Raw genomic sequence first — 26,234 nt, 5'->3', positions numbered from 1 at the left:
AAGCGACGCCGTGCATCTCGCGCGTGTCTGTCCTGTCACCAGCGCAAGGTGCGCTGTAACGCAGTTGTTGACTCGCCCTGTTTGAACTGTCGTTCTGATCATATTGAAGTAGGACCCCTACATAGCGCCGGTCGCATATTTGTTGAATGGGAAAGACTGACATTTGTAACACGTCCAAAGTGTATTATCCCAAAACGCCCATTCAAGTGAGTGGCTTTGCATCCTTTTGACACCAGTAGAGTGAGGGAAGACGAACTGGGGGACATTATGTCAATTGCGTGGCTAGGATTAATGGCATTCGCTAACTTAGCCGCTATTAGGAGAAGTACAGAGAGATCGAGAAGGAGACATATCATGTCGGAAGAGACGCGCTTTCGCCATGCGGGAAATTTTATGGATACCCAGAAAGGTCCTGCCGGCCGCGATGATCCCATGCACAAGATGGATGAGGCCGCAGTACTAAGTCCAAGCGCCTCCGATACCAGTGGCGCATCATTGACAGGTAGCCATGCTGCTAAAGATGCTCCTGGTTTATGCTGTGAGTACCTTCTGCCAGAATCTACTGGTGTAATGCCGTCTCAATCGTGCAGGTCGATTAAGGGAAGGAACAAGAAAGTGGTACGGTATCTAATGTCTTTGCCTGCATATAGATCATTGTGGCGCTAAATATTCCCATGATTCAACCTGTCTTGGACAGATATTTCCCTCTGAGACTGGTTCTAACTCGTTGTGGAAAGCTGCTTCTGTCAGAGACACCGCCAACTTTTCAGATGGTCCCATAACACTGTTCTTGAGAGCTTTGGAGACCCAGGATACGATGACTCGGCTGCCCCCTTTTCTAAGGCCGCTTCCCACCACAATGGACCCAGACGCAGTGAAGCATTTGCACGAAGTGGGTGCTTTAGCTCTTCCCGGAATTGCGCTACAGAATGCACTGCTGCAGGCGTATGTTGAGAATGTGCACGTCGCCTTGCCATTCATGGATCTACCCAGCTTCCTTAACAGCATCCATGGTGGACATGAAGACAAGGGACAAATCAGTCTGCTTTTATTCCACTCTGTCATGTTTGCCGCTACAGCGTTTGTGGATATGAAGTACCTTTGCGAGGATGGATACCAGACTCGTAGATGCGCGCGCAAGCAGTTCTTCCAGAGGACAAAGGTAAGCAGAGTCCACTCAAACCGATCAGCCTGAACGACGAAGAATACTCACCTGTTACCAGTTACTGTATGACTTTGACTATGAGCAAAGTCCCTTGATCGTTCTTCAGGCACTTCTACACATGACGTACTGGGACGAGGCTCCTGGCGAGCAAAAGCATACGTGGCATTGGATGGGTATCGCGGTATCATTGTCCTATAATCTTGGAATACACCGTCAAGAGGCATCTAATACGTCTACGTCATTGGAGAAACGTCTCCGCAAGCGACTGTGGTGGTCTTGTTTTATGAGGGACCGCATCATTGCACTCGATATGCGGCGGCTACCGATAATTGAGGATGCGTCGCTTAACGTGCCAATGCTGGCACAGGACGACTTCGAATCAGAGTGGCTGGTCGATAGGATCACTACCCCACTTAGTGGCTCCTCGACACGAGATGCGCGAATGGCGTATGATTTGGTCTCTATGTGCATTGCTCGAGCAGAGCTTTGTGTATTACTAGGCAGAGTGCTCAAGGCACGGTTCTCTGTCCCTGATAGGCACGAGGTAATGGCAAGCCACGCGCGCACAGATGAAAGTGCCAACATCATCGCTTCAGAACTTAAGATGTGGGCCGAATCACTCCCGGGCTGCTGTCAGTATCAGTCACTATCTGTTGCAGATATGCGGGATGGCTGCGCTACGGTATCAGTCCAGCAGACACTTCTGCACATGCTCTATCATGCCACATCGTGGGTTCTCCATTGCAGGCATCCAACATCGCGCTTTGAGAAACAGGGTCAAAGGCCACTTCTTCAGACCGACGAGAGATCATGGTTGATAATGCGTCAGGTGGCGGGAAAGGTCACTCAGATGATAACAGAGCTGCACCAATTCCGACTCTACAGGTTCTTAACGAGTACTACAGTTACAGCCATGATACCGTCCATCATAATCAACCTAGTCGAAATGCAAGATCCCTCATTATCAGCTCGCCTGCACGCAACAGGAGGTTTAAGTCAGTGCATACTTGTCCTTGAGCAGCTTCGTGATGCCTATCCCCAGGCATACGCAGTCGCGTGGTTCGTAAATGCCGCCCTCAAAAAAGCACCACTCGATTCCACATTGACCTCCGGGTACCGTATTATTTCAGTAATGAGGAATGAGCTGTCGGCGGCGGTGCTTGCGCAAGATCATGTTTCACGGAATATTCCCAGCCTTGATGATATTGACACCCTTCCGTTCGCATTGAGCACAAAGGCCGGTCCGGTGATAAATACCCCGGAAACTCCTGACGTTCAGATCCTCGAATTCTCTGCAGACCCTCCCACGTCTAATTTTCTCACACGGCCGCAGCAAGCGACTTTTAGTGATGACACGAAAAAAGACGTGGATCATATACACACATCTGGCATGCATGACTTGCAGAGAGTGGAGCGCGTGAACTGGGAGAGAAATGCAGGGATGAATTTTGACGCCGAGTTATGGCTTGGACTACACGATGCCAGTGCATTTAGTGAAAGCAGTTTCGGCGACGGCGAGTCAAACATGGGATTAGATCATCTCGCAGCTGTCATTGGAGAACGACTCCCCGGCTAGGAAGAAGACCTTGGCCTCCATGCAACAATTCCATCCGCTCGCGTTGTAATCACTACTTCTTGTGGATACATTTCACCTCCTTCTCGCATTACATGGTAGAGGCTTTTGTGCTGTCCATTTCTCCAAGACTCAGGTAGATATTGCACCTCTCATGGTAACATCGAGGCTAATGGTGCGGGTCCGCTCAGCTGGCTGATTGTTCGAGTAGCCTACGTGGTAACAGTATGATTCCAATTTCATATTTGGTAGTTGACTATTGTAGTGGAGTGCGCTCACGCACCGATAGTAGATTGAGTAGATAGAACACCGTCTATGTGTGGGTATGGTACATAGTCTATGGGGCCTGCCGGTAGGGCACTCATCCATCCTGTACCTCCCTGGTTGGGTCATTTATAATACACATTGTTTTGTTCCCCATTTATTTGCCGTGTGTGGTGGTTGTGTTGGTTGTTTTCTCCTGGTCGACCGTGTCCGAACGTACTAGATTAGCCTCGGGCTGTGACACGAGCCCCTCCTTTGACACTATGTAGACAGTTGTATAACGTACGTGCACGGAAGTAGGAACGAACAATTTAGAGACATAACATTCAAAATCATGATTTCATAGGAAGGATAATATTGGGCAGCAGTATTTAGTAATCAAGCATCTGTGCAGACCAGAACCACCGATTTCTTCTCCGTAGTCTCCCACTGTACTAATGTTAGAGGTAAACAGACCTGACGCGGGGACCTGGCTACTTGAGAAGAGCATCTCAAGGTGCCTGGAAGTGCCTTTTTAACGGGCGCCAGGTGATATCATTATAATTCTCCTGGATTTTTTCGCAGGTTTGGAGCCCCCACTCTGTCACCCCAAGCATAAAGGCACTATAGAACGTCAGTATGGGCAAGTCTGCCAGTGAGCGGGCTGCGGGGGAGGACCGAGAGACTCCGATCACATACCTTTCAAACATGAAGGCCATGCTTCCCTCTCCGACTTTCACTGGCTCAAGTTCCATGTTGCTTGCCTTTTCAAAGGCATCGGAATCGGGGCCATGACCGCTCATTATGTTGTGAAGGCTAGCTCCGGCGGGCTGGAAGCCACCATCAGTTTTCGCATCATAGGTACCGCAGATCAAGCCCATGAATTCGGACATGACATTGCGGTGGTACCATGGCGGCCGGAAGGTGTCCTCCGCAACAAGCCAGCGTGGTGGGAAGATTCCAAAATCGCAAATAGCGGTGCCGGGGTGGTCCGATGGGGCTGTTAGGACGGTGTAGATAGAGGGATCAGGGTGGTCAAAGGAGATAGACCCCATCGGATTGAATCTTGCGAGGTCGTATTTGTATGGGTAGTACTTGCCCTGCCAGGCCACGATGTCGAAGGGCGTGTGGTCCTGCACCGCTGAATACATTCGGTGATTGAATTTGGAGCGTAAGAGGAATTTTCTGTTGCTTTCGACAGAGGCGTCATCATAAAAAGCAACAGGTGACTGGAAGTCGCGAGAATTCGCCAGACAGTTGGAGCCAATTGGGCCCAGCTCCGGTAACTGGAAGTGACCTTGATAGAGCTCGCAGATATACCCCCTCACAGGGCCAGCTGGAAGTTCCACGCGGTACCTAGGGCTGTTAGCTCGAGGCCCAGATATTTAACGGTTGACAAGGTTTCCACATACCTGATACCACGGGGAATCACACAAACCTCATTTGGCCGAACAAAGAGTCGGCCAAGCTCTGTCTGGATGTCGAGTACCCCATGTTGGGGAACAATAAGGAATTCGCCGTCAGCAGAGTAGAAGGCCTCTTCCTTGGCCATGTTCTTTCCTGCGGAGTAGACTAGAATCCCAAGACCCTGTTTTAGAGTGGCATCTCCAGCACCAGCAATGAGATGCAGACCGTGGACCCAGTCCACCGATTCGTCGACATCAAAGGGATTCCAACGCAGCTGAGTTGGCAGGTGGTGCATCTGCCTGCGACCTTCGGCATCCCCCCTGCGCGATAGGCATCGACGGGCTCGGCAGCAAAGGCCTGATGAGACGCCGCAGGAATGATTCTGTAGACCCAGGTCTGTTTGTTCTCATGGCGGGGAGCAGTGAAAGATGTTCCGGACAGTTTTTCCGTGTATAGCCCATAGGGAGCCTTTTGTGGAGAGTTTTGGCCGATCGGTAGAGCTCCTGCGAGAGCTTCACTCCTGTCATATGGTGAGTATGTTTCTTATCTATTGAGACAAAGATGGTTCTACTTACTCCTGGTGTGAGTTGAAGCCGACCTGGTAGGTGTAGGGATCTTTGTGCGCGAAATTGGTGACCGGCATGATGATCGTTATGCACGAAGAGGTCGTTACTAGGTTAACCGCAGCGAACATTATTCCAGGGACTGACACCTCCTTTGGTCTCCATTTATGCCTCGATCGCTCGTCGTGGCTAATGCTGCGTCATCATGCCCCCCTCCCTTCGCCGCAGCGGAAGTACCGTGTGGACGGATCTTCAACACTCCAACGGAACCACCGCCCGATGACGAAGGAGGCATTTTGAATTGCCTGCTTCATGATCCAAGAATAATGTCGGTAATTCCTCAGTGAAGAACGGGCGGAAGTTTCCGAGCGGGTGTGCGGGGCACCCGCGCCGTTGGAGATACTATCCGTTGAGCATCTATAAGGAGCTCGAACGTGGCGTATCCATAAACGTGCAACCCTTCTTGTCCGTGACAATCATACTGGCTACTCTATACTTAATCAAAATGTCTTCCTGGCTTCCGATCCCGAAGACTTCACCTTTCTCCCTGCAAAACATCCCCTTTGGGATTATTTCAACTCGCCTCAATGAAGCAAAAGTACCCGCAGTTGCAATCGGTGATCACGTCTTGGACTTGAACGCGTTTTCTCTCACGGGTGGCTTCGATGAGTTACCGATGATCCATCCTCATATCCACGTCTTTCGCCAATCGACTTTGAACGACTTCGCAGCCCTTGGCCGACCGTACCACAGAGCCGTTCGCGCTTATCTGCAATCAGTGTTCAAGACCGATACACCTTTTCCTGCTCTCCTCAAGGATAACCAGGCCGCCCAGGATAGTGCGCTGCATCTGCTGTCCGATGTCACCAGCCACATGCCGCTGCGCATTGGAGACTATAGTGACTTCTATGGCTGCGTCAATCATGCAGTCAATGTGGGAACCCTGATGCGAGGCCCAGACAACGCACTGCAGCCCAACTATAAGCATCTCCCCGTTGCGTACCATGGCCGAGCATCATCCATTGTGGTATCCGGCACGCCCATCCGTCGCCCGAACGGGCAGATCCTGCCCGCTCCGAATTCAAACCCTCAGCTCATGCCCTGCAAGAGATTGGATATTGAGCTAGAGATGGCCGCATTCATATCTACTCCGAATGAGATGGGCGAGCCCATCCCAATTAGTCGGACCGAGGATCATATTTTTGGGTTGGTATTAATGAATGACTGGTCAGCTCGCGATATTCAGGCCTGGGAATACATTCCCCTTGGCCCGTTCAATGCTAAGAACTTCGCGACGACAATATCTCCCTGGGTTGTTCTTATTGACGCTCTGGAGCCGTTCCGTACGCGCCTGGCAGACCTTACTGAAGGCGGCCCATCCCTCTCCTACCTGCGCGGGCAGGGGAAGAGCGGGTTTGATATCGACCTCGAGGTGGAACTTACCACGCAGAGTGGAGCTCCAACGATTTTGTCCAAGACCAATTCGAAGAACCTCTCTTACTCGTTCAACCAGATGGTTGCGCACCATACGATTGGAGGATGCAACATGAACCCGGGCGATCTCCTTGGTAGTGGCACGATTTCTGGCACAATGTCGGGATCCGAGGGCAGTCTTCTAGAGAAAACGAAGGGCAAGGGCAAGACCCCGATCTCGCTTTCTGATGGAGGTAAGAGGTTCTTTGTCGAGGACGGGGACACGATTACCATCCGTGGACTTGCTGGAACGGAGGGCAACTATGTTGGTTTTGGGGAGTGCGTGGGAACGATTCTCCCTGCTTTCTCAGTGGAGAATTGAGTTTTATCTTTTGAATGGAACAATGTCAATAGTCCGAGTATAGACTTACTATATGAAGGGATATTCACATACCGCATAAGGAGGAAATCACCTGTATGCCCTAAGTAACAGAGATATTTAAGATTCTTTTCCAATGTCCTGGCTTCTTATACAATAAATACGCATTGAGAGTAATTGGTTCACTTCCAAGCTCGTGCCTTCGCAGAACTTACACAGTCGTCCCAGATATGGGCAAAAAACATGTCTCGCATCTCTATGATATTGTCTGAGGTCCCTGTCGGCCGGAATCACAGATCTGAAATGTCGCAATACCCCAGCCAGAGATTATTTCAACTCGGCCACTCCAAGATTCTGGCCTCAGCAGATACGTGCGCCGTAACCAAACGGAATCCTTTTTTTCTCATAGCGTGAGTGGCATTATACCAACGGGATGGGTCGAGGGCTTCTGGATTGGGGAAAGATATCTGGACGCATAATGTTGGTCCCATACAGAGACAGATGCAATGACCCCACCAGACCGATGCGTAGTATTGAGGCGAAAACAGCATGGCTTTACTCGATATACTCATATTGTCGCTTCTGGACCTCTCCGTGGTCATCGCGGTGGTGCTGCTTGGCCGCCCGCCCGCGTCTATAGTCGATACGAACGGGGCTTCAGCTACATTTCGGGTCCGATACTGGCCTCTGCTACGGACCTTTGGCGCCTTGTCGTTGCAGTAAAGCATCGTCTCAAATTGGAGCATATCCATCCACAATCACAACAACTACATTCAATCAAAACAAAATATTGAAGTCCAACCTTCATGATCGTATCTAGGTATATTGTACTATTGCAATATAGCGTGATTACCATGAGTGCATAGCGAGAGATATACATTTATAGATAATTATAACGTATATTATGGTGACGTGATAAAGTGATACTTTAATAATACAGAAGAGAGGGGGGGCGAGGCATATTAATTGTTACACCACTACCAACCTTTACCAGATTTCCTTACTTAAATTCCCGCAAGGACCATTAATTTGAATTCTAAATTGGTAACATGTATAGCAGCCAACGCTGTATCTGTCTGGGATTACAGTAAGAAGTATAGGCGGAATAGATTAAGCGGGCGGGATTAGTTATTCAAGATTCGGATTCAGAAGGGCAGGTAAGCCTATTGTAGCCAATTACTATAACCCCTACAAGAACAACCGGAACTGAGGCAGGGCCGAGTTCTCCGTGGGGACTGCATTATTGCCCTTGGCCATTGTGCACGCAATATGTGTGTTATTGATCGTGTCATGGTGTAGGTCCTGCCTACGTCGGGGACAGTCCGTTCCGCGGTTATACCTAACATCATCATTCCATCAACGGCAGATCCGTCTTTGAACGTCTTGCAGCTGTGACAGCCGCTAGAGCTCAAAGAAACAATGGACATATTGGAGGCCTTCTTTCGCGGATAACATATTCCGACCTATGCTACACGGAAGAACGGCCCGTGCGGAAAGCACGCCGCCGAGTCCTCAAACATTGCAAAGACAGATACCACAGGAAGACAACGAGCTGGTAGATGCATCCAGCGGAATACGGAATTATCAGAAGATACTTAAATGCGTATTCCAACAAGTTGAGGTTGGTTCCCTCGCAAATACTTCGCTCTATCAGATCGCATTTGAGTGTACCGTTTTACCCATCATGGCCATCTTTTCTCTCTTCTCATCATTGTGGATCAGTGCTGCCAATTCCCCATCTCAAACACTTGCATTTGCTGTCTTTGCTGTGCCTGTTCTGTACGTGATTGTCAATGAGTTTATTCGTGCCTCAGCTCGCATCCCAGGTCTCGAAGGGCCTCGCGGTCTCCCGTTAATAGGAAACCTCGCACAAATCCGCAAGAATGCAGCGGAGCAATACCGAATATGGTCAAAGGCCTTTGGACCAGTGTTTCAAATCCAGCTGGGCAGCATGCCGATTGTTGTTGTGAACTCGGCTGCAGCTGCAAAAGTCTTGTACGGCCAGAGCTCACAAGCCTTGGCCTCGCGGCCTGAATTTTATACGTTCCACAAGGTAAGGCTAGCAGCGCTGCTTAATCTTACCATTAACTAATATCTCATTTCTTAGGTTGTCTCTAGTACGTCTGGTACAACAATTGGAACATCTCCTTATAGTGAATCATTGAAACGTCGTCGTAAGGGTGCCGCATCAGCGCTCAACAGGCCTTCCGTCGAGTCGTATGTGCCACACCTGGATATTGAAACGAAAACTTTTGTGGCCGAATTACTCAAATACGGTGACGGGGGCAAAGTGGCGGTCGATCCAAACCCGATCATTCAGCGCTTGAGTCTCAGCCTGTCATTGACTCTGAACTGGGGAGTTCGCGTGGCCTCCCAAGAAGAATCGCTCTTTGGTGAAATTACCCATGTTGAAGAGGAAATCAGCAAGTTCAGAAGTACCACTGGCAACTTGCAAGATTACATTCCTCTTCTCCGTCTGAATCCCTTCAATTTGAATTCGGCGAAGGCAAAAGAGATGAGAATGCGTCGGGATAAGTACCTTACCAAACTGAACGACGACCTAGATCGACGAATTGAGAAAGGCACCCATAAACCGTGCATCCAGGCAAATGTCATCCTTGACAAAGAGTCTAAAATCAATCAGGAAGAACTTATTTCTATAAGCTTGAGCATGCTATCAGGAGGACTCGACACTGTTACCACGTTGGTTGCATGGAGCTTCGCTCTGCTTTCGCAGCGTCCTGATATCCAAGAGAAAGCAAGAGCAGAGATTCAAAAGTTTTACGACGAGGATCAGCCTTTATGCGACCACCAGGACGACCAATCTTGTCGTTATATTGCAGCTCTTGTGAGAGAGTCCCTGAGGTAAGAAATACAGCATTGAGAATACAATTGGCAGTGCTAACAAGAGTGCACAGATATTTCACCGTTCTTCGCCTCGGCCTTCCTCGCTCGTCAACCAAGGATATCACCTACAACGGAGCAGTCATTCCTAAAGGTACAACCTTCTTCTTGAACGCATGGGCGTGCAATATGGGTAAGTATCCGGCCCCTCCAGAAAGTCCGTCCTGTCCCTACGCTGATTACTTCACTTTAGACCCCGAGCTCTGGCAGGACCCCGAAGAGTTCAGACCAGAGCGCTGGCTAGAGCAACCCGACGCACCAATGTTTACCTACGGTATGGGCTATCGGATGTGCGGAGGCTCGCAGCTCGCCAATCGCGAGCTCTACTTGACCTTCATGCGAACGTTGAATAGTTTTCGCATCGAGGCGCAGGGTTCAGTGGACTGGCATCCTGTCCAGGGCAGCTCAGATCCGACCAGTTTGGTGGCTATCCCTAAGGCATATAAAGTTCGGTTCGTGCCAAGAAACCCCGAAGCACTGGCCAAGGCGCTGGCTGGTTGAAATTAGATTAACTGGCGGGGTGTTACTTGTATGTGTCACACTTGGTGACGCCTAAGCAAGTCCAACTTGCAATCTCATCTACGAGAATCAGGGGCGAGGACAGACAACACGAGGGTTGTCTATAGCATGTTTTAGGTTTTTCCGTTAGCTGCAATATAAACTTTACTAAAGGCTGCTTCATCCTCATCAAATCGACATTATAACAATCTCGGGCCAATTCCGCGGCGGAATGCTCGGCCCGCAGCCCTAGAGCCCCCTCAGTTCTCCCCGGATTTTCAGGACTACTCCACAGCCCCCAGCTCTCTCCGCATTTTGCACGGGAACCAACACTTGTCAAGTAAGGTGATTTGCGTCCAACCACCGACAGACAATGCAGACTGGCCCAGTCAAAACCGACAGGAGACGTGACCGATATATCCGGATAGCATGGTAGGTAGAAAATCAAGAGCCCCCCTAACAGCTAGGCTGAGAGGTGCTAAAAGTTTCAACTAGTGACATCTGTCGCCGACGAAAGGTCAAATGCAGCGGAGGGAGACCATGCGATCGCTGCCAGAGTCTGGCCTTGAATTGCAGCTACGAGGAAGGGCCCCGGAAGAATGAGGCCGGCATTGCAAGGTTCTGTTTATTGATTTTCTTCCTCTTTTGAAACATGCTACAAACTAGCATGAGGAAAACTGATAACTAACTATATCAACCCAATAGCAGCAATGTGCATACCAGTATACGCAGCCTGGAAGATCAGGTCGCAATCATTCTGCGGCGCCTGAATGCACCAGCGAAAGCACCATCACCAGCTCTGGCAGACATTAGACAACTATACCATGGAACCCCGGCACTGCTTTGCGATGACCCACTATTGCATATAGGATTTGAGAAAGTCAGCCAGCTGATCGGAATATATGACGATGAAGTTGCGCGCATGTACCCTGTCGTTGAAAAGGAATCTCTGCTAGACCAGGCCAGAACACTATTTTCTGGGCGCACTGGGACAGGGTGTGCTGAATCCTGCGAGAGGGTGTCGGTCGTTGCGAGTCATGATTCGGAAATGGAGTCATTAGTTCTCAGAACAGTACTTGCCTCAGCACTCGATCTTGACGGGAGTCAGAACTCTGAAACCAGTAGGGCCTTATTTGCGCCGGCTAAATCTGTTTTACCAACACTGCTAGTGGACAGTTGCAGGTCGGTGGGAGGACTCATCCTGTTGATCATAAGTGTAAGAAATTCGTGATATACCCCGTCCCTACATCCATTGGCATGGCTGACACATTTATCTCTTTCCAGAGCGTCTATCATCTGCAAAACGGAGAGGACCTACAGGCCTGGCGATTGACCAGGTTCACTATAAACGAAATCTTGGCGCTACGACTTCACACCAAAGAAGGGTGGTCCGAGATATCCGATCCACGTGAATATTCATTAGCGCTTCGAGTCTTCTGGTCTGCATATGTTCTTGATATGAGGAACAGCTTTGGTAACAACATGCCGCCTGCACTGGGCAATGCAGACATTGACCCGTCAATTCCCGAGCCGGTGAGTACTAAAAGTTGCCTTTTGAGACCTATTAAGGAGAGAGCGAGGAGGCTTACCACCGGATAGACAGCCGAACTTCCATACCTAAGCTCTATGGTGACTTACAGCAGAATTGCCTTCAAAATCTGGAGCTGTGTCTCACAGCCCCAGTTCCTACACGGACTCGCGCTCTCAAAAGATAACGGCTTTCTCGACTTCCAAATAACCCAGTGGTACGAGAAGCTCCCTCCGCGGAGCCAGTTCAGCATATCAGAGCCAGATGACGACATACCCGGATCCCATCAGGGCGGATCCAGCTCCAGCCGGTCGAACGAGAGTTTGCTCCCTTTTTCACTCCGGGTCTCGCTCTACCTGCGCCGCAATCAAATGCGCATCTGGCTCAACAAACCGGCACTGCAGTCGGTGGCCGCTGCGCGCCGAAATTCCGCCCAGGCGGAAATTGCGCTCCACTGTGCAAATGATACTATACAGGCTCTTACTCATGTAGCCGGGCAGCACGCGGTGCCATTCAAGGCGAAACCAGCTGTATTAGATTACTTCCTTGTTTCTGCACTCGCTGTCTTCTTCCCGGCGGTTGCCCACGGTCCTCTGGAGTTCGTTCCACTATGCGAGGACGGATTTCGGGCGACGGTGGAATTGATCACGAATAAGCCCGAGACGTATCTATCGGAGCGTCTTCAGCGGTTTATCTATACAGTGAGAGATTTCGTAAAGAGGAAATACGGGGTTGAGTCAAACCCAGTGGTGATGGGTAACACAGCTAGTCACTCTCCTGCAACCTCAACAGGCACGGGGCCGACTACCCAAAGGGATCTACAGGGGGTGACGGATGAACTTCGTTCTTTGTTTGGGGTGGCCGTTGCCTGTGGAACCATTCAGACTGACAAGGTATTCCATCATTCCCCGACTTTTCAGACCAGCCGTGAAGCTGCGTTTCCGGATGAGGTGATGGTAGCAAGTGCGACTGATAGGAATGACATGGTTGCGGAGTTACAAGCGTTCGGCACCATGGCGGGCTATGGGTATGATGAACTGTCTGACATTCTTGGGGATCTTCATTAGGTTGGACGTTGATACATCTTTGCCTTGCGTAATGGGCAATGTATTCTAGTAATATCACAGATCAGTATTAGCTATATCGAATTGTCTGTCTCATTTTTCCGGTATGCTGATTTCAACGACCTGGTTTTCGAATCATTCGTTTTCGAGTGGGCCTCCCTTAACGGTAAAGGCTTGCTTTTCACCAGAACAGATTTCGTGGGGCTGGTAATAATAGCCATGCATTATTCATGTCCTCTCATTTTTGAGGTCTCGAGGTTCAATTGACAGTTTGGCTTCTATTCTCTTTCCATTGAGCCCCATTTCGCCCAACCAACCCCAAGCGGCACCCTCAAAAACCCAAGCCACGTCGTCGTTATCACTCACTAAGCTACGTGTGCTGATACAGTATTCGAACATGTTTAGTGAGTGTCTTTACTAAATTTACATTCAGTGGCTACAAGCGGAGAATACACAGGAAAACCTCTCACGTCAATCCTGATCGTTTACCCTCACTCACTAAGCATAGGGGGTTGCGGGTGAGCTACCTACTCACCCATACCTTTTAGAAGTTGGCATAATGTGATCCCCAATCCACCAGCAGCAGCATGTACCAGGACAGTATTCCCTTTCTCAACAGGGCATGCTTCCTTAATTAGAGATGAAGCGGTCATGCCGATAAAAGATTCTCCCACAGCATCTTCGTCCGAGACGCCATTGGGAGTTTTGATTACCTGCCCGACGGGGACAACCGCATACTGAGCGTACGCACCCGAGCCGATCCAAACTACCCGATCCCCTTCCAGAAGCGTTAAAATATCTATTAGGGGGTCGGCGAGTGCCTATAAGATCTTAAGCATGTTGCGCGCCCTCAGATCTTCCGCAGCGTATCTAGTCACCAAACTTGTCAGGCTCCGACTCGAATGACGGGATAGGACGTAAAAGGGGCTTTAGCTAAGTTATACCTACCCGTCTATCTGGAGAGCAGCTCAACAATGCGAAACTGGCCGCAACCGAGATAATATATTTCGACGCTGTGATGCCCAATTTTCTACACAGCGATGCTTACTTGGCTTTCATATTGGCAACGTTCTAGACGATTCTTACCCGAATATAGAGCTTCATCGTTAGGGTTAAGATGACCTCACTGAATATCCAATTACCTGAGAGACTTTGCATCTTTCACTAAAAGCCTAATTAGGCGAAAATACTCACCGATGTATCCAAATATTTACTTTCTCCATGGGGCCGGGGAGACACGTCACTAGACATCGCCAAAACCCACAAAGCCCAAAGCCCAACCCGACCCAACCCACAAATGGGTCGGGTTTTGGGCCCGTTGCTCGGCCCATTCATGGGCCTTGGGCCCAAGGCAAAGCCCAAGGCCCATTGTTGGGGGCCCATTGGGGGCCCACTAGTGTATAAACAAGACAAACATTTACTAATTTTAGTAAAAAAGCAAAATATACAGTCTTTTTATGCATTTTCTATATTAGTCAGCAGATTTATGAGCGCCAAGACCAGTTTTATGCAAAGTTGGGCTTTTTGTGGGCCCCCATGGGTAGACCTGGACAAAACCCGCGGGAGGTCCTAAATTCTTGTCCCGTGCCCGCGGGTCCTTAGTCATACGGGCCGGGATAATATGGTTTTGACCACCACGCCCCACTCCCATGGGATTTTTTTTGACCGATTTCCCGTCCTGGGTATACCCACGGGTTTCCCATGGGAGTCGTAAAATTACCCATATCTACATAAAGTCCCTATATAATCTGCTGACTAAGAATGCTGAAAGATTGGTAATTTAAGCTGTTTTGGTATGTAATATAGAGCTAGAATCGAACTTAAAACCTTAAAAAAAGGGTAGTTCTAGTGGAATTTAGTAGTTCTGGTGGAGTTATATAGTCACGTGCGTATATAGATTACTACTAAAAATATAGAAAAAATTAGATAATTAATGCATGTCTAAAAAGGGTAAGTTTGCACTGTTTACAATACCCGTGGGAATACCCATATCCCATCGCGGGCGGGACATACCCCCCTAGTCCCGCCTATGGGACGGGATAAACCATTTTTGACCACCGCGCCCCACTCCCGTGGGACTAGTTTTTATGAAATTACTCGTGCCATGGTCTATCCCATGGTGGGAATCCCGCGGGTTTTGTCCAGGTCTACCCATGGGCCCCCATAAAAAGCCCAAAGCCCATAGTGGGTTGGGCTTAAGATATAGATGACGTATGTAATCGATTTTAAGTGGAAAGCTATGTCTCATCGCGATACAAGTACCGCGAAGATATTCAGGAGTAGAATGTTCAGCGACGGACGTCTGTTAGATAATGACGATTTAATCCCAAGTTACGTATTAATATTTGTCAGAGCAAGCTGATATAGTATGGCATTGTATGCAAGAATGGGGCTAATCTACTAAGGGGAACCAATCCAAAAGACAGGATGAATTGAATTGAATTAGTTGAAGAAAAGATGAAAAGAGCGGAAGATGCGAGGACACGTTAGGGTGTCCTTGCTTACATGAGTAGGGAAAGGGGGGTTAAAAGCCCCGATTCTCGGAGTGTTGAGAATCCCCTGGTACAAACATAGAAATCACGACAAAAATGGAACTCAACCGTTCGGGGTGTATTTTACTACCCCACTTTCCTCGACAATATTTAATACTTCGGTTCCCAATTCAAGCAAGACTTTGGATATTGCCAAAACATAAGGGTCATCTGGTCCGAAGGCTTGTTCCCTCCTCGCTAAGCAATCTCTTAGCAAATTAATGGCATCCGCAGTTTTACCAGAAAAATTCCAGACATAACCAACCATGACCGCAGCCTTTAGCGTCAAGAGATGGCCTTCGCCGAGTTTGGACTTGCGAGTCTCCATCGCCTGCACCAAAAGCTGCTCGGCCTCGTCCCGCCGGCCCTGCTTCCAATATGTCAATGCCAGATTTTCCATGCTTGTCAGCGTGTTAGGATGATCGTTGCCGAGCTTCGTCTTGCTCGTCTCCATCAACTGCACCTCGAGCTGCTCGGCCTCGTCCCACCGGTCCTGCCGCCCATATATCATCGCCAGGTTGGCCATGCTCGCCAACGTTGAAGGATGGTCGTCGCCGAGCTTCGTCTTGCAAATCTTCGTCGCCAGTACTAGAAGCCGCTCAGCCTTGGCCCACCGGCCCTGCTCCCCATACGTCATCGCTAGGTTGGCCATTCTTATCCCCGTTGAGGGATGGTCCTCGCCGAGTTTGGACTTGCTCGTCTCTATCGCCTGCGCAAAAAGCTGCTCGGCCTCGTCCAACCGGCCCAGCTTCCAATAAGTCGATGCCAGATTAGCCATGCTTGTCAGCGTGTTAGGATCGTCCACGCCGAGCTTCTTCTTGCTCGTCTCCATCACCTGCACCTCGAGCTGCTCGGCCTCGTCCCACCGGTCCTGCTCCTCATACGTTATAGCTAGTCTACCCATGCTCGCTAAGGTCACGGGATGGTCCTCGCCGAGCTTCGTCTTGCAAATCTCCATCACAAGCACACCGAGCTGCTCGGCCTCCTTCAACCGGCCCTCGACCCGGTATGCTGTCGCTAACAACGCAGCGCTAAGGAGTGTTCCTTCATTCTCTACGCCGAACATGTCCAATTTCTCGTTTGTCGACTTTGATGCCATTTCTGTCGCGTCTGTTGCATTTTCAATTTCTAGTGCATACCATGCACCCCAGTAAAGGAGACTGGCCCACTGTTTAAGAGACTTGCGGGATTCGGGACGGTGGAAAAGGGCCGATCGAACATGCGGAAAGAAAGACTTGCACCTATCCCAGTTTTCGTATCCCGCGGGTGAAAACACGAGACTTAGGTTGCTGATGAATTTTTCCTTCCACTGCTCAAGCTGGCCATGGGTTTTCAACCACGTGCGCACAGTTAATTGCACTAGTCGATGCATTGTGAACACTGTGCTATGTTCTCCGATTGAAATCAATGAATAATCGCTAAGTGTGATAATATCTTCTTCAAAACGCTGGTCTGCGTCGGAGTCTGACCCACCACCACTATTCCTTTTACTGAAGCAATCCTTGAGCTTTCGTAGATACAGATACCAAGTTGTTTCCTGGCGTTTCTGAACTCGGAGAATGCTCTCTGAAATCCCTTGCCGGTCGAAAAAGCTCATAAGCGAAAGCAGGTCGGCAGCGGATAGTCTAACCCGTCGAAGATGATCAAAAGTCACTTGCCATGTGAGCAGGATAGAGTTTTTGGCCTCCCAATCTCGATAAAGAAGACCTGCCTCATACTTGAGTAGCTGTATGGCTTCGTGATCACTCTCCTGGATTGTTCGGAGATACTGCGATACTGAGCAACGTGAAGAAGGATGTGTGATGTAGCTAGCGGCTTGTACAATCGCGAGTGGCATGAACTCAAGAGCCTGCACTAGCCGAACCATACTCTCATACTCCGTACCTATATTCAGCTTCTTCTGCAGCAGGTCTAGCGCTTCGCCCTCGTTCATTGGTGGTACTTCGACGAGGTTCTTGCGGTCGGTGATGTCTAATGCCACGGCTGTATTCCGAGTTGTGACAATAATAGAGCCATGTGAGCTTAGGGTTAGGGTGGTTAGGGTGGTTAGGGTGGTTAGGGTGGTTAGGGTGAGTTGGGGTGGTAGGGTGGTAGGGTGATTAGGGTGAATTCAAGGTGATTGGTGATTAGGTGATTAAGGTGTGGTTGAAAGTAATTTTGGGGAAAATATATAAGAAAATATAAGTTATATAATATAGGGCATTATAATCTATAATATTAATATATAGGCTCTCTTAGCGTTAATTCGCCACGTATAGAAGAGCTAAGAGGGGTATAGGATATAGTGATATCTAAGCTAGTGGCTACTAATTAAGCGGACTAGGGCATAGTAGAGATCACGAGGTTAAACTAGCTCCATACGCTAGTTAGTAAATTAGGCTCGCTCATGGCGGAATTCTTATCTCTAGTCGCCGCTAATACCGCTATTAACTAGGGCGTGCTTTAGGATAGTAACTATCTTTCTACTATACTATATAACTAAGCTATACGCGTACGTTAGTGTTATAATTATTAAAAATAGGGCTATAAGAGAAACCACCTATCAATTAACAAACCTATATACGTGTACTATGCCGGTAAGCACCTTTCTTAGAGCTACCTATAGAAGGCCGATAGCACGCTAAGCGAATATAAGTATATTAATTACGGGGGCATATATACTATATAGGCAACGGAATATCCAGAACGGGAGAAAGAAGTAGAAAAAAGATAAAAGAGATAAGTAAATATTAACTAAGATATTACCCTATACTAGCGTACTTCTCTATTAACGCTCCTTCTATAATACTCTACCTATTACCCGCTAGCTCGTGGGGAACGCTAGTAGAGTCTAGCTAGGCTTCGGCAATAGGCCCCTATTTTTTTAAATTCTAGGGCCCGGCCTAACCCATAAAATATATGCCCCCATATAGGCCCCCATATAGGGGGCCCATAGGCCCGATTTTTCGAAATTGATGCCTGATTTTGCCTGATTTTGCCTAATCTCTGCCTGACTTTACATATTTTTTGCCAAGACTTTTTTTTATTATAGTCCGTTCTGGTCTATATATGTATAGCAACCACTTTTCCTCCTAACCTTCTACCCTAACTATTATAATTATATATAATATAGCTTAATATAAGCTTATTATACTATATTACCCTAGATTACCCTATATTTAGGGTAGTTGGATATAATATAAAGTGGTAATTTTCAAAGTGATTGACTTGCCATATTAATAGGGGAGATATATATATGTAGAACGTGTAGCTTCACTACCTCAATAACCATATATATATATCTCTAGCCCAACCACCCTTTATATATAGTTTGATTAAATAAAAAGCTATATTATCAGGTAAATACCTTATATATAAGCTTATAAGCTATAAATTACCAAGGGCTATATGATATATTATATTTAAAGTGGTATTTCACCACTCCAAAACCAATATTTCTACATATTTTATAAAAAATACACATAAATTTAGACCCACCAAAATAGGCCCAAGATAGGGGCCCATATAGGCCCGGGCCCATTTTAAAGGTAAATAGGGGCCCATTTTCAGATCGGGCCTAGCCCGGCCCATTAGGCCCGGCCCATTTGCCAAAGCCTAAGTCTAGCTCTAGCTCTAGCTCTCCCCCCCCGGGGGACCCGTATCTTTGGCACTAAGTAGGGGGACCCCTTACCCCAACCTAAACCCCTTCCCCCCCCCCAAATATATAATATATACCCCTATATAGGCCCCTATATAGGGGCCTATAGGCCTATTTTTCTAAAATTAATGCCTGATTTTGCCTAATTTTGCCTAATTTCTACCTGACTTTATATATTTTTTACTACTTTTTTAATTATAGTCTATTCTAGTCTATATATATATAGTAACCACTTTTCCTCCTATATTCTACTTTACCTATTATAATTATATATAATATAGCTTAATATAAGCTTATTATACTATATTACCCTAGATTATCCTATATTTAGGGTGGCTAGGTATAATATAGGGTAGTAATTTTTAAAGTAGTTGATCTACTATGCTAATAGGGGAGATATATATATATAGAACATATAGCTTTACTACCTTACTAACTATATATCTAGGTCTTCGCCCTAACTACCCTTTATATATATAATTTAAATAAAGAATAAGCTATATTATAAGGTAATAACCTTATATATAAGCTTAAAAGCTCTATTTTAACTAGTTTAGGTAGGAGTTCTATAGAAATATATATTAATTAAACTAGTATTCCTAATTATATAGCGCGTAGGTAAGACCACTATAGTAGTAACTAATTAGCACTATAGAACTAGACCTATATATAATATCTAACTAATTAGGTTCTAGAAGGTAATATCTTTAAAAATCCTTTTATCCTAGCTCTCTCTTAGCTCTATATACCTAGTATATTAGAATTAGGGTTTCTAAACCCTCTCTAGAGCGATCTAATTACTCCTTCTAAGTTAATATTAATATTTTACCCTACCTAGAGCACCCTACCCACCCTAAGCGACCTATCTACCCTAGGTACCCTATTTAATAGAATTCTATAGTTTTCTATACCTAAAGTAGGAAATTATACTATATAGTCCTAATTAAACTATAATAGCTTCCTAAAATAGTAGAAAACAACCCTAAATAGGTTAAAGGATACTAAACTAGCTCTAAATTAGGTAAAAAAGGGGAAACTTCGAAGATTTAGTCCTATATTAAGTAGGTTATAGAAGTTTAGACTAGACTACTAAAAGTACGCTATATAGTATATAATATACTATTTAACTACCCTAATTAGAGTAATAGTAGAAGCTCTATTAATAGAACCTCTACTATTCTATCGCTATATTAAGAAATCCTATAAGTCTAGGGTTATTAACCCTAGCTAGAGTTTAATTAAGAGTAGCTTTATCTTTACTATAGTAAGCCTACTACCCTACTACCCTACTATCCTATACCTATATATTATATATATTATATATATTATATATTATATATACTAACCCTACCTAGGTAGTTTAATTAAAGTAGTATATAACCTATTAAGTATGGTTTAAGCTACTTATAAACTTCTTTACTACCTACTATCTACCTTTTAATATCTTAAATAGTTAGTAATTTAAGGCCTTTATAGAAGGAATAGCCTAGCTTACTTTAGTCCTATCTATCCCTTCCCTTAAACCTTATCTTATCGCCTATAAGATAAAAGCTTAAATTAATAAATAACCACTTTAAGCACGCTTCTAGAAGGTTCTAAGCTCTTAATTACCCTAGATTACTAGATATCTCTATACTCCTAATCTTATCTAGCTATTATAGGCTATTTTCTAGACCTAGACTAGTACTATAGAGAGGTCCTACTAGGGTTTAAACCCCTATATAGCCCCTATTTAGGTAAGTCTAACCCTAGGTATCCTATATTATATTAGCATCAGATATATTAATATAGAATATATATATATTAATATAGGATCTATATCATTATCTTATATCCCCCTAATCCACCCCTAATCCACCCCTAATCTACTTTAGATATATAGCTCTTTAGCTACTAATATACTAAAATATCTATATCTAGGCGCTAATCTTATAGTATAGTTATTCCTAATACTAGAAAAGCATAAAATATTAGACTAGATTATGGCTATTACTATAGATAACGCTTTAAATAATAAGACTTTAATCTTATCTCTTTAAGAACTTCTTTAAGAAGCTTATCTAGAGACCTTAATTCCTTAAGTCCCTTATATAGTATATATAATCTAGCTATCCTTAAAGTAGCTATATAGGATGAATTAGGGTTAACCCTAAAAATAATAATATAAAGCTAGTTTAGTCTAAAGATCTCTAAAAGTATAAGGAAATTAGCTAAATAACTAGTATAGTTTATACACTCTAGAAGGTATAGAATCTAGTGGTCTATATTAATATAAGCCTATAAAGATAGGATAATTTCTAGATAGAATAGGTAAAAGATAGGATAAAAGACCTACTTTACCCTATCTAGGATATTTAGACTTAATAGAACTTGACCTTTCTAATACTAGAAAGAGCTATTTAGATTAGACTAGCTCTAGATAGCTATTATAAGCTATTCTAGGGTAAAATATATATAAGATTAGATAAATAGCGTTAAATTACCTATCTTTTATATATTATAAAGCCTTTCTTTATCTTTACTACTATATTATATAAGATAAAGGATATTACTATATATAGTATATTTAATATCTATAATACTTTATTCTAGTATATTAAGTCTTCTATTACTAAGCTTTAGTAAAAGAAGGTATATTTAACCTATATAAGCTTATATATAGGTTATATAAGCTTATATAACCTTATATAACCCTATACTAACTATATAACTCTAGCTTTTATAGAAATAAGATATACTTTTAGCTCTATAAGTAGCTAAATCTAAGCTTTAAGAGTATTACTCTTAGACTATAGACCTAGCCCTAGGTAGTATATATATATAGAATGATCCTTACCCTATAATATAAGCTTTAATTCTTTTAATCTAAAGAGTAGGAAGATAAGATAATTAATTATACTAAGGTCTATAGATTAAGCTTATAGGATCTAATTAGATCTTATTAATAAGATAACCTAATCTTAAGTCCCTAAGCCTAGAGATATATAGCTATAGAGCTAGTGGTCTAGTCTATAATACCTCTAAAAGCTAGTATATTACCTATATAAGTAGATAAGCTAGGAGATTACCTTTAAGCTAGTACGTTAAGTCTATATCTATATATATATATATATATATATAGACTCTATATCTATAGCCTAACCTAACCACCCTTTACTAACCTAACTAGGGCTAATTAATAAGGAACCCTATATCTTCTAGTAGAATAATTAGACTAAATACCCTACCCTAGCTTAGATAGCTTAAGATCTCTTCTCTATTCTAGTAACTAGTGCTAGTATAGAGCGCCTATTTAATATAGTACGTAATATATACTACTACTAGTATAGTAGGCTAAGTACTTCTACTATAAAAGACCTTATAGTATATAATCGCACTATAAAGTTTAATATAGATATAAAAGAGCTAACTTAGCTAGTAAAGAATCTTAAGATTAAAGAGGAGATAGGATTAAAGGACTTAGAGACTTAAGTAATACTTAAGGATATTAGTAATATTAAGGACCTAGACCTTAATAGCTTAGATAAGGAAGAGTAGCTAGTCCTAATTTAGTAGTCTATAAAGAGAATAAGGGAGGTTTCATCTAAAGATTCTTTAGATAAAAGGTTAGATAATAGAGAATTACCTTTAATTAGGGTTTCTAGAAGAGCTAGAGCTACTAGGTAGAGATAGGATAAAGTAGAATAGGTATATTACTAATTAATAAGATTAATTATATATGCTTTTTTTAATTATATAGGTACTAGGGTATTAGGGTGGCTTATAGGTCTTACTTTTATATATAAAAATCATAAAAAAAATTAAAAAAATAAGGGTAGAACCATAGGGTTTATACCTTTAAAAGCTAACTTTATATTATCTATATATAATATATAAGGTATTTAAAGTAGTATTTTACCCCTCTAAAACTAAAATTTCTATATATTTTTAAAAAAAATATATAAATTTAGACCTACTAAAATAGGCCTAAAATAGGGGCCTATATAGGCCTAGGCCTAATTTTTGGGCTAGGCCTAACCTAACCTATGTCAAGCCTAGCCAATAAACTAAAACCAAGATATTAGCTTAGCTAGCATATAATCTAGTTAATAGAGTATAGTAGAGAAGGAAGAAGGGGAGAGTAGTAAGTCTTAGTTAATAAAAATAGTAAGTATGCCTAGTAGTTAAGTCTAGTAACTATGGCTAATTACTATGGATTTTATAGAGATTAAGAGCACTCTATCTAGCTCTTAACTTCGAGCGGAGTAGCTTAGCTACACCAGCACTTAGTAGCGAGGGCGTATAGTTCACACCCCTTAGCTAATCTATCCACGCACTAAGATCAAGTAGAAAGGCCCCTTAGTAAGTAGCTACCCACTAAAGTAAGGTAGAGGTTTTAGCTAGTAGCTTAGGATCCTAGAAATCCTAGTGGATCGTGGATAGGGTAGAAAAGGCGAATTAAGTCAATATTATAGCTCTCGAGCAGTAGATCCTTAATAATAGTATTAATATCGAGCTCTTAATATTAGAGCCCGAGCCTAACAATAAGAGCAAATTCTAGCCATTAAGCGACGTCGTCCTTATAGATATCACTAACTAGATAGCCTTTAACACTAAACGCACACCGCGTAGTAGTAACCCGTGGAAGCGCCGCCACATAGAGGAGAATCTAGGCGTCCTTAGTAAAGATATCGATCTTCACTTAATAACCACTAGATTTAGCATAATAGACCACTTTAACTAGACTAGAATACCTAAGATCTAATATAGCAAGAAGCCTAATACTAGAACACCCCGTCTTTAATACATAAGCTTACTATTTTCTAATATAACGTGAACTAATCAAAGGATATTATTATAGCGTAATTTCTTCGAGATCTAGTAGTTCTTACTATAGATATTATCGTAATCTAAGAGCCATAGATTAACCTATATAATGATACTATATATTACCTAGCGAAGTAAATACATAAGCTTCTCTAGCTAGAGATAGAAGGGGAGAGGTTAAGAGTCTATCTCTTCGTGTTAAAGAAGCTAGCTAGATAGACGTATTTTGCCTATTCTAGAGATATATAAGAGCTATATTTAAAGACGGAGCGTAGAGAAGTTAGTATCTTTAATATATATAACGAATAGGCGACGTAGGATAGTTTAAACCTCCTAAAGAATATGGTTCTATCCACGAGTAAATAGAAGGGAACTTTATACCTTCTAATGGGCGATTTTAATCTTTACTACCTAGTCTAGGGCGGAGATAACGTAGTAGAAGATCTAGAGGTGGAAGAATTACTTATGCTTATAGACTTAGCTAGCTTAGAAAGCTAGTTAGTACCTAGTATAAAGACCTATATAAATGTATAAAGTAGCACCATGATCGACCTAGTCCTAGCTTCCTAGAAACTAATAGAATAGATAATCTCGTGCGAGGTAAGTATAGAGACGTATATAGACTCTAATCACTTACTAATCCGCACGGTTCTAGATATAGAGACGTAGGAGGTAGAGGAGACACGCTAGTGGTGCTAGAAGAGCATAGATGTGGAGAAATTCATAGATTTTATATTAGCGAACTTACTAGGTAAGAGGTAGATAGAGTAGGCGAAACTTCCACGCTAGATTAATAAAGCTATAGAATACCTTATTAACGTGGTCTAGTAGGGCGTGTAAAAGTCGACTCTATAGGCCCGCCCTTCTACCTAGGCTAAGCCTAGATAGACGCTAGAGTATATATATATTATTAAAGAGACTCGCTAAGCTTTCTAGAGATAGAAAAAGGTCCATAAGAGGCCCTATCTTAACGTAGAAGAACTCCACAAAGAATACCACTCTTACCATAATTAGAAGGGAAAAGTCATTAAAAAGGCCCTCTAGAACGGCTTCTAATTGTGGATCTAGGAGACTATTAAAAGCGGGCTAAGAGGCCTCTAGAGAGTATTAAAATAGGCACGAAATCATGAGTAATCTAGTGGTAGAAGCGCAATTCTAGCTCTCCTAAAAACCTAATAGTTCCCTCGCGGAGATAGATAAGTAGAAAGTAGAGCTTCTCTATAATATTTTCTTTCTAAGTCCTCTAGAAGTAGACCTCGATAATATATAGTATAATAATATCACTCGCAATCAAATACCCTTTCTACCTATTATAGAGTAGGAAGTTTATAACGCGATCTATAGAACTCTACTAGATAAGGCCCTAAGACTAGATAGAATTCTAAATCATATATAGAAGATCCTCCTTAGTGATAGTAACTTTATTAGAATTCTTACCTTAATATTTAACGCGTATATATAATCTAGATATAATCCTTAATATTTCTAGTAATCTACTACTATCACGCTATAAAAAGGAGACCTATGGAACTTCTACCTTCTAAAATCCTATTATCTAATTATACTCATAAATATACTTAGTAAGCTTCTTAAAGCCATCGTCACGCTATAGATCTTATAGGCGGTAGAAGAGTATAGATTCTACTAAAAACGCACCTTAGTAGAAAGAAAGGATCTCTATAACTATATAATCTAGCTTATCCTTAACTATATATACTATATATAAGTAGGCTTTAGTAAATAGACTAGGCCTAATAGATTAGGCTAGGCCTAGCCTAAAATAGGCCCCTATTTACCTTTAAAATAGGCCTAGGCCTATATAGGCCCCTATTTTAGGCCTATTTTAGTAGGTCTAAATTTATATATATTTTTTATAAACTATATAGAAAGATTAGTTTTAGAGGGGGTAAAATACTACTTTAAATACCTTATATATTATATATAGATAATATAAATTTAGCTTTAAAGGTATAAACCCTATAGTTCTACCTTATTTTTTAATTTTTTTTATGATTTTTATATATAAAAGTAAGACCTATAAGCCACCCTAATACCCTAGTATCTATATAATTAAGAAAAGTATATCTATAATTAATCTTATTAATTAGTGATATACCTATTCTATACTATCCTATATCTACCTAGTAGCTCTAGCTCTTCTAGAAACCTTAATTAAAGGTAATTCTCTATTATTTAATCTTTTATCTAAAGAATCTTTAGATAAAATCTCCTTTATTCTCTTTTTTAACTACTAAATTAGGACTAGCTACTCTTCCTTATCTAAGCTATCTAGGTCTAGATCCTTAATATTACTAATATCCTTAAGTAATACTTAAGTCTCTAAGTCCTTTAATCTTATCTCCTCTTTAATCTTAAGAGCTTAGATAAGCTAACTAAGCTCTTCTATATCTATATTAAACTTTATAGTATAATTATATACTATAAGGTCTTTTATAGTAGAAGTACTTAGCCTACTATATTAGTAATAGTATATATTATATACTATATAGCAATACGTAACTA

At 43.5% G+C, this 26,234-nt stretch overlaps 6 protein-coding genes across 6 annotated transcripts; 4 read left to right on the top strand and 2 right to left on the bottom strand.

Moving 5' to 3' along the window:
• Window positions 1–354: 354 nt before the first annotated feature.
• On the top strand, window positions 355–2,741 carry N7484_000765 (fungal specific transcription factor domain-containing protein; the record flags this gene model as incomplete). The annotated part of the gene is made up of 3 exons (XM_057111185.1): window positions 355–538; window positions 738–1,162; window positions 1,224–2,741. 3 exons carry the CDS (start codon window positions 355–357, stop codon window positions 2,739–2,741), a joined length of 2,127 nt encoding a protein of 708 aa, XP_056975922.1.
• A 752-nt stretch (window positions 2,742–3,493) lies between these two features.
• N7484_000764 (homogentisate 1-2-dioxygenase) lies at window positions 3,494–5,031 on the bottom strand (the record flags this gene model as incomplete). The annotated part of the gene is made up of 5 exons (XM_057111184.1): window positions 3,494–3,605; window positions 3,681–4,337; window positions 4,394–4,662; window positions 4,695–4,908; window positions 4,964–5,031. 5 exons carry the CDS (start codon window positions 5,029–5,031, stop codon window positions 3,494–3,496), a joined length of 1,320 nt encoding a protein of 439 aa, XP_056975921.1.
• Window positions 5,032–5,456: 425 nt separating this feature from the next.
• Window positions 5,457–6,746, top strand: N7484_000763 (uncharacterized protein; the record flags this gene model as incomplete). The annotated part of the gene is made up of 1 exon (XM_057111183.1): window positions 5,457–6,746. The coding sequence occupies one exon, from the start codon at window positions 5,457–5,459 to the stop codon at window positions 6,744–6,746; it is 1,290 nt and encodes a 429-aa protein (XP_056975920.1).
• A 1,681-nt stretch (window positions 6,747–8,427) lies between these two features.
• Window positions 8,428–10,148, top strand: N7484_000762 (cytochrome P450 phenylacetate hydroxylase; the record flags this gene model as incomplete). Its single annotated transcript, XM_057111182.1, has 3 exons — window positions 8,428–8,796; window positions 8,851–9,608; window positions 9,662–10,148. The coding sequence occupies 3 exons, from the start codon at window positions 8,428–8,430 to the stop codon at window positions 10,146–10,148; spliced, it is 1,614 nt and encodes a 537-aa protein (XP_056975919.1).
• A 370-nt stretch (window positions 10,149–10,518) lies between these two features.
• Window positions 10,519–12,740, top strand: N7484_000761 (fungal specific transcription factor domain-containing protein; the record flags this gene model as incomplete). Its single annotated transcript, XM_057111181.1, has 4 exons — window positions 10,519–10,577; window positions 10,851–11,141; window positions 11,315–11,678; window positions 11,823–12,740. The coding sequence occupies 4 exons, from the start codon at window positions 10,519–10,521 to the stop codon at window positions 12,738–12,740; spliced, it is 1,632 nt and encodes a 543-aa protein (XP_056975918.1).
• A 225-nt stretch (window positions 12,741–12,965) lies between these two features.
• Window positions 12,966–13,390, bottom strand: N7484_000760 (NADPH2:quinone reductase; the record flags this gene model as incomplete). Its single annotated transcript, XM_057111180.1, has 2 exons — window positions 12,966–13,102; window positions 13,279–13,390. The coding sequence occupies 2 exons, from the start codon at window positions 13,388–13,390 to the stop codon at window positions 12,966–12,968; spliced, it is 249 nt and encodes an 82-aa protein (XP_056975917.1).
• Between the last annotated feature and the right edge of the window lie 12,844 nt (window positions 13,391–26,234).

This window comes from Penicillium longicatenatum, assembly GCF_028827895.1.
Source record: "Penicillium longicatenatum strain IBT 33135 chromosome Unknown contig_1_segment0_segment0, whole genome shotgun sequence".
Lineage (NCBI taxonomy): Eukaryota > Fungi > Ascomycota > Eurotiomycetes > Eurotiales > Aspergillaceae > Penicillium > Penicillium longicatenatum.
This window is presented reverse-complemented; position numbering and strand designations above follow the sequence as displayed.